Source organism: Anabas testudineus, chromosome 9, assembly GCF_900324465.2.
Source record: "Anabas testudineus chromosome 9, fAnaTes1.2, whole genome shotgun sequence".
NCBI lineage: Eukaryota > Metazoa > Chordata > Actinopteri > Anabantiformes > Anabantidae > Anabas > Anabas testudineus.
In genome coordinates this window covers 17,575,533-17,587,693 of record NC_046618.1, presented here as the reverse complement: position 1 = coordinate 17,587,693, position 12,161 = coordinate 17,575,533, and the positions used below count along the sequence as shown (strand labels likewise).

General features: G+C 40.7%; 1 protein-coding gene across 1 annotated transcript; it reads left to right on the top strand.

Moving 5' to 3' along the window:
• Positions 1 to 1,196: 1,196 nt before the first annotated feature.
• cldn5a (claudin 5a) lies at positions 1,197 to 2,533 on the top strand. Its single transcript, XM_026344244.1, has one exon. The coding sequence runs from the start codon at positions 1,453 to 1,455 to the stop codon at positions 2,098 to 2,100; it is 648 nt and encodes a 215-aa protein (XP_026200029.1). The 5' UTR covers positions 1,197 to 1,452; the 3' UTR covers positions 2,101 to 2,533.
• Positions 2,534 to 12,161: the final 9,628 nt, after the last annotated feature.

Here is a 12,161-nt window from a genome sequence, read left to right as displayed (position 1 = left end):
TTTATTAAGGTTTCATCTCTGCCCGCAGACCCATAACTTCGTGGAAAATAGAAAATATAGTTTATGAGTACATTTTACTTAAGTACTTCAGTTAAATACTAATTTAATATAGTTGTATGTCTACCTGACCTGAGTATTTCCTTTAACTATTTCCTACTTGTGATGACAGATTTATTTAGGTACATTACAAATAGGATTATTGTATACAAAACAGCTTACATCATGGGCTATGTAGTTCTTAATTTAAAAACCCAACAGTTCACACAAATACAGCTGGAGAAATAGTCAATTATATGAAACAATAACTGGCAGTAATTCTGAAAATACATGAGAAACATTTAATAATGTGTAGTCATTTTAAAACCTGGGCTGTTGGTTTCACTGAACAATCACAGTGGAGGTGTCGCTCATTGGGAAGTTGTGACAGCATTTCTGACTATTTTCAACTATTTACAAATCAAACAATCAATTGATAATCAAGAAAATTATCAGCAGATTATTTCAGCCGCAGTTCTAAAACATTTCCTCCACCTTAACCTGCAGCAGAAATAAGAAAAATCCAGTTTTTACATTTTATAATCTGTTTGCTATTGACCCATTTAAACATACATTTTCATTTATATTTTATGCCACTTATGTAGCCTACTTTTCATTCCATTACATTATATAGTCTCATTATTTCTTCTTCATTCAACTTCCTTACTTCTACAACAGGCTGGAAATAAAGAACAAATGAACATAAACATCATCACAGAACCAATTTTTATGAATTTAGCATTTTTGTTAATTTAGGGATGTTTAAATAAAGGGAGATGGTGTTATAAAGTGAATGGGTAAAAAAGTAAACAGTCCAGGGTCTCTCAGGAAAAGCTGCTTAATTTAAGTGAAAACATTTAAAATAATTATGTCCATGCATGCTATTTATAGCGTGTCTGAAAAATGAATAACAACCGCCCTGATTCACCCAACCACTGTATTTCAGCTGATGCTTAGCCATAAACACCCCCCACACGCCTCTACCCCCTCTCCTGCCCTTTATTCATTGTAAATAACAGTTCAAACGCACAATGCGCTCTGGACCGCTATTTTCTGTCCCACAACTTCCCTGCGTTTCCATTGGTCCCTTGAGGATGCAGCTACAGCTGATTGGAGGAAAGTTTCTCCTCGACTCCGCACACCCCCACCCCTCAGATATTCGTGATCCGTGCAACTGTGTTTCCAGTTGTTTTCACATCTCCTCACTATCAAAGACACTCCGAGCTGCCTCCTCTTACATTTCCGAGTAAATGTGGTGAGTGATGCGCAATTAACTATCGAAGCTCTCGCACATCAAGGCTAGAACAAAGAAACAGAAAGAAGAAAGAGAAGAACGACAACTTTTTTCCGAAGAAGAGAAACTTGCGGAGAGTTTTAAAAGCTTCAGACAGACCTGACTGAACGTATAAAGCAAAAATGGTGTCGGCCGCACTAGAGATCCTGGGACTGTCGCTGTGCGTAATTGGCTCGCTCCTGGTGATGGTTGCGTGTGGACTTCCTATGTGGAAAGTCACGGCTTTCATCGAAGCCAACATCGTGGTGGCTCAAACCATCTGGGACGGACTGTGGATGTCGTGTGTGGTGCAAAGCACGGGTCAGATGCAGTGCAAGGTGCACGACTCCGTCCTTGCCCTCAGCCACGACCTGCAGGCGGCTAGAGCGCTCACCATCATCTCCTCGGTGATGGGCGTTCTGGGGCTCATGGTTGTGATTGCTGGAGCGCAGTGCACCAACTGCATCCGCACTGAGACCATTAAAGCCAGGGTGGTCAACGCCGGCGGGGTCATCTACATTATCAGCGGCCTGTTTGTGCTGGTGCCTCTCTGCTGGATGGCCAACAACATCATATCGGACTTCTACAACCCGCAGGTGCCCGCATCCAAGAAGAGGGAGATCGGCGCTGCGCTCTACATCGGCTGGGCGGCCACGGCGCTGCTACTGATCGGAGGTGCGGTTCTGTGCTGCTCCTGTCCCTCCAGCGGGAACTCGGGATACTCAGTAAAATACGCACAGACCAAGAGAGCCACGCAGAACGGGGACTATGACAAGAGGAATTATGTGTAGCTATGTGGTCCATAGCAAGCGGTGCCTGCAGCTTTTACAAAAACTGTTTTTTTGATGGACGTTATTTTTGCACCTGCAATTTTTTTTTAAATCTGAACTTTGAAAATCAATGGAAGCACCTCTGCTGTTCTTACACTGGCCCTTCAACACCCTCGGACCACAGATCCACAAACCTTTTTTGTATCTTCAGGAGATTTTTAAAAAGACTCAGCCACAGGAGGTAGCTTACGACAAAAAGGAGTATCTGTCTTAGGTACCTGCTTTTGTAAGTCTTCGAAATTGTTAGCATTTCAATTGTTTACCGTTGTAACTGCTACGTTTTTTGCTTTCTGGAACTCTTGCTTTCAAATATAGGCTCGACATTTTAATTTTGGCTTGATGTGCATTGCCAGCACAAACGTGTACAGTAACTGAGAGAGACTGCACTCCCTCACATTCAAACGCCAAATTCCTATTGTGGAACTTTGCCGACATGTTGAAGGCTCCAACCATGTCCAATATCAATAAAAAAAGAAAGAAGCAGAAAGGCCCAGGCATGGTAAAGGTCTGAGAAATCTCGGACAGGGTTTAGTTTTATTTTGATGGCGGTGACTGAAGTTTGCAGTCTCATTCTGGACCTGTAGATTCCGGGTAGCCTGGGATCTATAGGTCATAAGATGAAATGTTACCGCTTTTGTTCTGTTGCACTGAACACCTGCAATGTTTTTTTTTTTTTTTGTTTTTTTTTTTTGCATGACAGGAAATCATGTTGTTTTGTTTTTTAAATGTTAGGAATAAACTGTTTTTGTTGGTTTCTTGACGTTTGATGTAATGATTCACTATTCGTGTATATGAAGATGCAATATTGTTTCATTTTATTAAGATTAAACTGAATATATTGTCTGAAATCTCCACTTAAAGTGTGTTCTTAAACTAAAAAAAAAAAAAAAAAGAGTTGTGATGGTGTGAAGAGGCAGGGGCGCCCTCCTCGGCTGTGCGTAACGCGCGTCATTCACACTGTGAATCCATAAACCCCCACGGCGGGAGAAAGTATTTTGGTTAGCCATAGAAATCCAGATGACAATACCCATTCAGCTAGAGTGGGGCTCTGCTGTTCAGCTCACAATACTCCACATCCCCCATCACCACCACCCCTTTTCAGACCACCCCCACCCCATCCTCATCCACAGTCAATGAAAGGCGTTCAAATTAGAGCTAGGGAGAAGTTGCTGGAATCGTCTTCCTCCATTCAGCAGTGGTCACAAACCCACCTCCCTCCATCAGCACGGTGCTAAGAAAGATGAAGCCCATGACAAAAGATTACACACAAACACTTTGAAGCAATTAGTTTATGCACAGCTGCTTCCACTTCTGCAAGGGCACCACATTTACTGATACACTGCAGGTGATACACAGTACAGTATGTATTGCAGTATTTTAAATAAGGTAGATATAGAGCTGTATAAGATGTGACAACTGTTAGAAGAACAATAATACAAAGTCTTTCAGTCTATGAGTAACAGCTTTTCTGTTTAAAACGGTGACTGGATTACAAAAGCTTATCCACAGCTACTTGTTTTGCTTAAGAATCTTAGCAGGTCACATGCCCTCTTAAAATATGAAAAATGCAGAAAGTCTCCATAGGTTCAGCAAAGTATGTTTAAAAAAAATCCACACCCAAAGCAATCACATCCACAGCAAATATATCAATATATAATAATAATATATACCAACACCAGCAGCACATATAACACAACACGACATAAAATTCTAGTTATAATATGAGACGTTTGGTTATTGTTTCAGATAACTTGACAAATAAGGTTTCAACAATATCATACAATCTTCATCAGTTTGCTCAGTTGCCATGGTGATGGATCTATTGTCACGCAGCCTCACTAGTTTTTATGGTTTTACCACTTTAAGGTCTGCCCACCTGCTTTGGCCCAGTAGCTGAGCTTGACATAACAACCTCAACTCAAGGTCCATTTACAAACCTGTTACAGCTGGAAAATTCAATTCAATTTTATTTTTCTGGCACCTAATCACAACAGATAACATCTTAAGTCACTTTACAGCGTTTAAGGTTTAAGACTTTACAAAATGTAACTGTGTGTAGAATTATATAGAAAACCCAACAGCTCCACTTGATCAAGCACCAGATGACAGTGGAGAGGAAAAAACTCCCTTTAGAGCAAAAAGAACAGCAGACAGCAATAAAAGTACAGAGAGAGGGAGACGGAGAGGAGGGAACACAACTATGGGAAAGAGAAGACACTAAGTTAACGACATGCAATGAATTGATAGAGGAGAGGAGAGGAGAGGAGGTCAGTGTATCAGTAGAAGTCCCCTACTATCTAGTCCTGACTGGAAATCTTCATACAGGTCGTTCCAGCGCAGGTGGTCACATAATTAATTTGAAACTACTGGACATTGGTTTATAATTGGCTGAAACCTCTGAGGTTGGACTACAGCAACCTTAAAAGCCTATGGTACGTAGCCTGTTCATATCAGTTAGTGATCTGATATGAACGTGCAGATTAAAGGTAAAACATCTTTGAGCAGTCCAGTCGGGATCGGGTCTAAAAGACATGGTGATGGTTAAGATGAGTTAATTACTGAGTACAGGTGTGGTCTTACAAATGAATCTAGAGCTGTTGTACATACGAGTCCATCCATGCCAGTTAGAGGAAGGACCTGAACAATTTTTCTCTAATAGTTTATTTTATTTGTGAAGAAATTCATGAAGCCATTGGTGCTGAGAAGCAAACACAACATCTTTGGGTTTTGGCCTACGGTTACACAGCAACGTTGAGATGTGACTTTGCTTACATTTGCACTACAGTTACAGTTTGTTATAGTATTCTTTCCTTCTTTGGGGGTTTCTACACAAAGACCCTTCCTGGAAGGTCCAGTCTCGTCTGCCTCAGTGAGATGTTTTTGTGGGATTGTTAGTTCCACCCCTTTGGTCACCGCACAGAGGGTGACGAAGCGCAGGGTGTGTGTGCGTGTGAGCAAGGGGTTAAGCAAGCGTATGTGTGTGTGTGTGAGTGTAAAAAGAGTTGGTGGGGGGTTATGGGGGGGGCTCATTCCAACGACAAGCGAAGCAAACAGGGCCAGCGACGTCACTCAATGGGCGCTCGTCATGGTAACCAGCCAAAACCTGCAGTTGCCTGGTTACAGGAGCCTATAATGTGGTGGTATGGATGAGACTAATAAAAGGCCTGGCCGGCAGACATTCCTGCAGGCATGGACACACACGCACACACGGCCTATGCACAGCAGTCTGGAAGATGAAGGGGGGATTTACGAAAATCCTGTAATGGTCACTGCAAAATGAGCTGTGACAGCAGAAATTCTTCTTTTTCATTGCGTCATTTTAAGAGTAAGTGTCAAGTGTTGCCATGAATGTTACACACGCAAAATAAAAACACAAACGCTGGCCAAAAGGGAGTGTAAAACCTGAAAATCCACAAATGAGGAGCTTTTATCTCAAAACTGTCTCATAGAAACACGTGACATAACTCACGGAGAACATCTAAACTTGACCTCCCTCAGCCCGGCAGAGAGAGACCACACAGTTGAGGTCATGTCACATCTCAGTCAGGCTGATTCACTACTGTAGATAATTCATAAAGGAGATTTAATTAATGTTTTTATTCACTTACTTAGACTTACATCAGAGACAGCAGGTGCATACAGTCTACAGAGTTCCCAGCTGGAGAGAGCTTACTCAGAGATAGTAAAGCCAAGAGTCAGCAGGTGGTTAAACGTGGGGGACAAATGTGGCTTTGTTTACAGAGTTAAAGCCCCCATGAGCCATTTGTCTGAGAAACAATGTGAGAACTTGAGTGGTTATAGATGGAGATCAGGAAAAAAAAATAACACCAGGTTCTTTTCTTCTGCATGTCCCCAAAGTTTACAGCTTGGTGACTCACGAGTTTTTGTCATAGTCCAGTAACACGACCAGGCTTCCTGTGCAGCGGACAGCGGAACAGAAAGCAGGAAGGAACATGGAGGGTGGGGGGAGAGGGTAGAGGGTGTGTGTGTCAGAAGAAATGGTGCTTGGTGGTTGGGTTAAAGGACTCCCAAACACACACACACCCATCTATGCAACTGAACACATGTGTCTGCACTCAACATCCATGTAACCTCTAATTCTCATTTGTTTAGTCACACTTATCGTTATGTCCGTGATTTATCTCTGATAAAAAAGCACAAGTGAGTGTATCACACTGCTGATTGAACTGTTAATGGGTCCTTCATCCATTGAGAAAATTATCCTGCTTCTGAGGCTAATTAAAGTTCTGGTTTTTGGTAAGTGAATGAGGAATTAAATTCAAATAATTCATCTATCCCATTGTGCTTTAAAGTTATGCTAAATATCATTTTAAACACCCCTCACTAAGTTCCATATTTTGCATTATATGGACAAAAACAAATGCACATAATGTTGTTTATTTACATTGTCATCACACTGCTCAGGTTCGCTAATGTATTAAATCTCTCAAGATGAATTCAAATATGTAAAACTGTGCTCAAGACAAGAGACATTTTAAAGTAAGTAAGACATTTTTCAGCATGGATAACACAAGGCACGAGAAGGGATGAAACTGTCAGATATCATCCAATAATAGAACTGTTGATTGTATTGTTTGCTTTATCAGCAGGACACAGTAAATCAGGGGAAATTTAATCCCATGATCCCCACTGACCAAAAGACAGAAAATACAATACAGTATCTAGCTGGATTCTCTGGATACTATATGTAGAAAAAACTAATCCTACATACTGTTGATCACCTTTTGACCTTCTTACACTTTGCAATACCTACAACTACTGCTACGTGTTGGGACGTGTGTCTACAGTAAAATGTTGCACAAGACATGGTGAACATGTGAATATTGTAGTCATAAAATCACAAGCTTGAGTACTTCATTACGTCAGTAGCGAAGCTGTTGCAAACTGTCGGATACATGTGATACTGTCAGTGTGAATAAAAAATGCTAGAAACCATATTTGTCAATAACGATGAATGAAAGATGAATAATGACAACGGGTTATCACCTGAATTTTCTTAGGCTCCTGGTTCACGGTGAGTTCGTTGTTCAGTTCTCTGGTAAATTAACTCTAAACTCTTTAAGGGAAGTTAAACCCTCCAAAAACCCTCTATACTGTACATGTCCTGAGCAACAACTGCTGTGAAAGCTAAGTGCAGTGCTATAGTTTTATATAGTCAAAGAGCTGCCGTAAACCTTAATGTTTGGTTAACTTATATCTTATCAGTTGATTGAAATTGGTTATTTTAGGTGTTTATTTACACACAGGAAGTTTCCACCATGGTTGCTTTCGTGCAATAATTCAATACAGGTAATGTTTGTGAGTTGTGACAGTAAAATCTACAAGTTTCAAGTGGATTTAGCTTGAAAACATATCACTCAGACGTTTTCGTTAAGTTCATTTAAAAATATTTGCTGATAACACAAAATTCCTGAATGCCAATTTACCGTGCGTTTAAGGTCGGATCATTAATGCATCATATGATATTATACAATCGGAGGCTCACACCTGAAGCAGCAAAACAACGAGCAGCTGTAACCTAACGTAACCTCAGTATTTATAAGAAATGTTGCCAAATATTCAATCACACTTCCCAGAGGGATAAACATAGTGCACAGGGAAGACTTTATCTGAGAAATATGAGAGAGACGTCGACACAGGGAGTCTTAACTCCTTTCATGCCTGAGTGAGATCATGTTTCCATACAGTGTATCTTCGTAGGGAGGTGATTTTTAAAAACATACATACACACACACACACACACACACACACACACAAACATGTTAGTAAGTCAAACCAGACAAAGCAGTGATTGACAGCTCTCTGCTGAGATGAAGCGGAGGCATGGGAGGACGAGGAATGCCTCAACTGGGCTCAGGAGACATTTCTGATTTGGCATGGTTAGCAAAAATGCATGTGATGTCAGTTTTCTGTCTTCAGCTGAGACAAAGAGCAACTCCTCCTCTATCAGGCAGCAGCGATGTTTGCAATCAGATAAATGACTTGTGAGTGGTGCCACTTTTAGCTTTGGCCTCTAGTGGTGCAGTAATTTGAACTATATTAACATAGGATATAGCAATCAGTGGCTGAGTAAACAATCAGCCGTTCGAAAACATACACACAAACAGGATCAGGATTTTTGAGGTGTATAAGTGTATTGTCTCCGCACTAATTGCAGCTTGCAGGAAAACTCCTGTTGTTATTCTCAGGACTGTTTGGGGGGCACAAATGCAACACTCAAAATAAAAGCAATGCAAAAAAGGTTCATCTGGAACAAAACTAATCCGTGTTAAAGATGTTTTTTCCCTTTCTCTCTGTCTTTGTGCACAGGACTGTAGTGTATCTTCAAGAATGAAAGTTGTAGTGCATGACGTCCAATAAAGAAAGTCCTGCATGACTGAACCACCCACCACAGAGGATGAAGGAAAAGACACTGTCCACCCAACTGCAGACTTAAGTTGTTGTGTTTAATCCTGGCCACCTTCAGTTTTGGCATCTATCAGTGTGAAAACCCTGACTGGGATTCAGTGGCTAAGAATTTAATGATAATTCTAATGGAAAATATGTCCTAATAGTCCTATGGTATTTCTAATAATGTCAAATCCTGGATGAAACCTGTACCCATGTTTTTTAAATAGGCTTATTTGTATATAGAGGTAATAAATATCTGGCTATAAACACACATACATCTCACTAATTATCTTGATTAACAAACAAGAATTTACAGTTTTGCAGGAAATATTTGCGATTCACTAAACATCTTTGCGAGCTCCAGACTGATTTCATTACCTCTGCACTGAGCCAGGCTCAGTTTCCCTCTGCTGCCAGCTGACACGGTGTTTATGCTAAGATAATCACCTGCTGGCTGTAGCTTCATATTTAACACACAGACATGATATGTTATCTAAGGAAGCAATAACGTGGAACTAAATGCTGCCCATTGCTCAACATTAATTTATATTTATGAATTATAATGTATCATTGCTTACATTATCTGTAAATAATGATCTAATTTATAAACCATCAGTAGGTCATGCTTTATGAAAGTGTATTTAAAAAGATAAACGAAATTTATAAAATGGTCAGTGGATGTTTGGTTAATTTGACATATGGAACAGCACATTCAGTAAAGTCCGACATTGCTCAACGTACAGATAAGTATGTAGAAACATGGTAAACAGTGCCAAACCGGATTTAAAATGAAATAAACGATGAGCAAAATCATAATAACTTAAAATTCAGTGTATCTGAATTAAGCCAGTTGAACCACAGTACTCAGTAAAATAAATTAATATAAAAACATGCAAATGCTTTGCAGGCAACAGTAATCTCTTTGGCTTGAAAGCCCTTCGAGACAATAGAACAGAGGGGACCAATTCTGGGACTAGCACCCCAGCTGTGAGAGGGCTGGAGGGGTCTGAGAGGTTACAGATCACTGAGGGTATCTGTGGACAGGCGACAGCAGGAAATGCAGATTTTTTTTTTTTTTTTTTTTTTTGACACCTGTAGATTTTGGAAAAATGTGAGTTCATACTAATTTTGTGTGTGGTTCAGCCTCTCAGCAATCAGGTTCATTCAGGTGTTTGTATTAGTCACTTGTTGTAGACAGCTAGTTAAAGACAGAGGCAAAGTATGGTTCATTCATTCTGGCAAATATACATCTGGACTTCGATTTCTTACTTTGCAGACACCTTATGAATGCTGCAAATGTGTTAAATATATGCTGTTTGATTGTCTTTATGTCACATGATCGCCAACACAGAAAAAGAAGTGAAATTTTCATAGAAGGACGTGAGAAAGAGGAGCGTGGAGCTGTATGGTTTAATTCTTCACAAACATACATCACAATAAGACTTTGCTTACAATTCACTCAAAAATGAATCCCGGCCAAAATATGATTAGAAATCTGATTGAAAATTATATTAGCAAATGTGGAAATGCGATAGTATTTTTTTTCTAGTCATAAAATTCTGCATCATAGTATAGAAATACTGTGTCAACCCACCCCCACCTGCATCATTACTCCACCATCATCTCATAAAGCACCACTAAGCAGCTTGTCCTTGTTGAGGACGAATCACAAAATGCTGGACTGTGGGGCGTTCATAAATGCTACACATCGGCTGCATGATTCACTCTTTAGGTGTATGTTTCCCTCAGTGTGTGTGTGTGTGTGTGTGTGTGTGTGTGTGTGTGTGTGTGTGTTGCATGCCACATTCCTCAGATGCAGAGCAGTGGAAAGGGCAGTGGCCCCAATTCACCAGAGGTGCAAGAAGGGGGATGTAGAGCACAGTGATTGAAGGTTGAAGGGAGACAGAATGATGAGCTGAACAGGTGGATCAATCACAGAAACATCAACAGACAGACTGATACTGCACCAACACAGGTGAGAGCCACACATCCTGTCCTGAGCCACTAAGAGAAGTGTTTTTTATGTTCTCTTGATAAATATATCAGGACATTGATAGAAAACAAACTAAACCTAACAACAATTTTACATCAGAAACAATAGTTAATAAAACAATCGGAGCATTTAGTAGCTGAAGTAAGTCACATAATCTTTATCAGCATCAGTGTTTTGCCCAGTTGTCAAAGACCTGGTCATGCAGATGTTGAAATGTATTTTCTGTGCACTTTCAAGTGACTCAAGTAATTGAGAGGACAATGAACAATGAAAAAACAAAACACACAAACTGTTCATTCACACTTCTCCATCATTTAAAAAGGCTTGTTGATTAATTTATTGGCAGTTCCATTCTCCTAATCTCTTCTCAAACCTCTACTCTACTGTTTTATTATTACTAAAAGTACTGTAACTTATCAAAGGGCACAATTTGACCATCTCCGTCTGCCGATGAAGACCATGCAATAAAACCAAAAGCTCCAGAAAGTGGGATCTTCCAAGTCACATGCACACCGGAAACGAAAGGACAAGACAGAAAGCGAGGGGAAAAACAGAGATGCTGCTATCAGTAATTTATGATAATTATACATTTAGGAATAAACAGACACTCCTCTCTGTTAATGATATAAATGCACACTCCATAGCTTTCTGTATGTTTGTTACGTGCCTCCTCAGAAACGATTTGGAGAATGGATAACATCACTCTGCTGTGACTGTAAACAAAATCATTATGGATGTAAATTGTACTCAAACAGCTGCCCCGGGGGACGCACTGAGACATACTCACACGTTGTACATGCACATACATGCACGACACACAATTGAGTGTTGATGACGCACACACCCTCACCGGTGACAATGAGATTGTTTGCATTAACATCCCACGCTGTGGCACGATGCAGATCAGGGCACGTTTCAGTCTCACTGCTGCCACTCGGTCCAGACTTTCCTGTGAAACCACCCAAACACCCTCCACTCTGAAGGCTATGATCTCATCCTGATCCAAGAGCGATACAGATCTCAATTACCCCTCTGAGACCAGCTGAGGCCCCACCTTTCCAGTCACTCTCTGGTCCGGCAACAAATCATCACCGTACAGGCCCGGCCTACATTCTCCAATGTGGGCTACAGTCTTTACCTTTGCCCCACATGAGCCAGCCAACATCAATACTTCCTCAAAAAGTCTCACGAATACTGTAAAAGCTCTTCTACTTTCAGTGGACGCAGGACCCAAGCATTGGATCAAGATGAAAACTCTGTAGTCAATTTGGACCACATTCTCTGCCCCGGTCGGCCGAGGCTGCCAACAGGAAACACTCTGCCAGGTCTTTGTTTTGACAAGAGACAAAGTTCAACTCGCTTTTAACAAAGTGGATTTACTGTAGGTCTTTCTAGACTTTCTGTCCACATCACATAACAATAGTACAATGGTGGTTCTCAGTGGATAGAAAATGGAAGTTTTCCTTGTGGAGTACTTCAGTCTGTACGTTTACTTTGAAGCTCAAATGAAGCATGAAAGGTTATTAAGTGGTTGACGTGCTCAGCGTTCACCTGCCATGGAGGTATTTTTACACACAGGTTTAAACGCACTGACACCTGCCTCACACACTGTTGACAT

Excerpts from the sequence above, each read along its gene's own strand:
- cldn5a (XM_026344244.1), top strand. The coding sequence starts at position 1,453 with ATGGTGTCGGCCGCACTAGAGATCCTGGGACTGTCGCTGTGCGTAATT.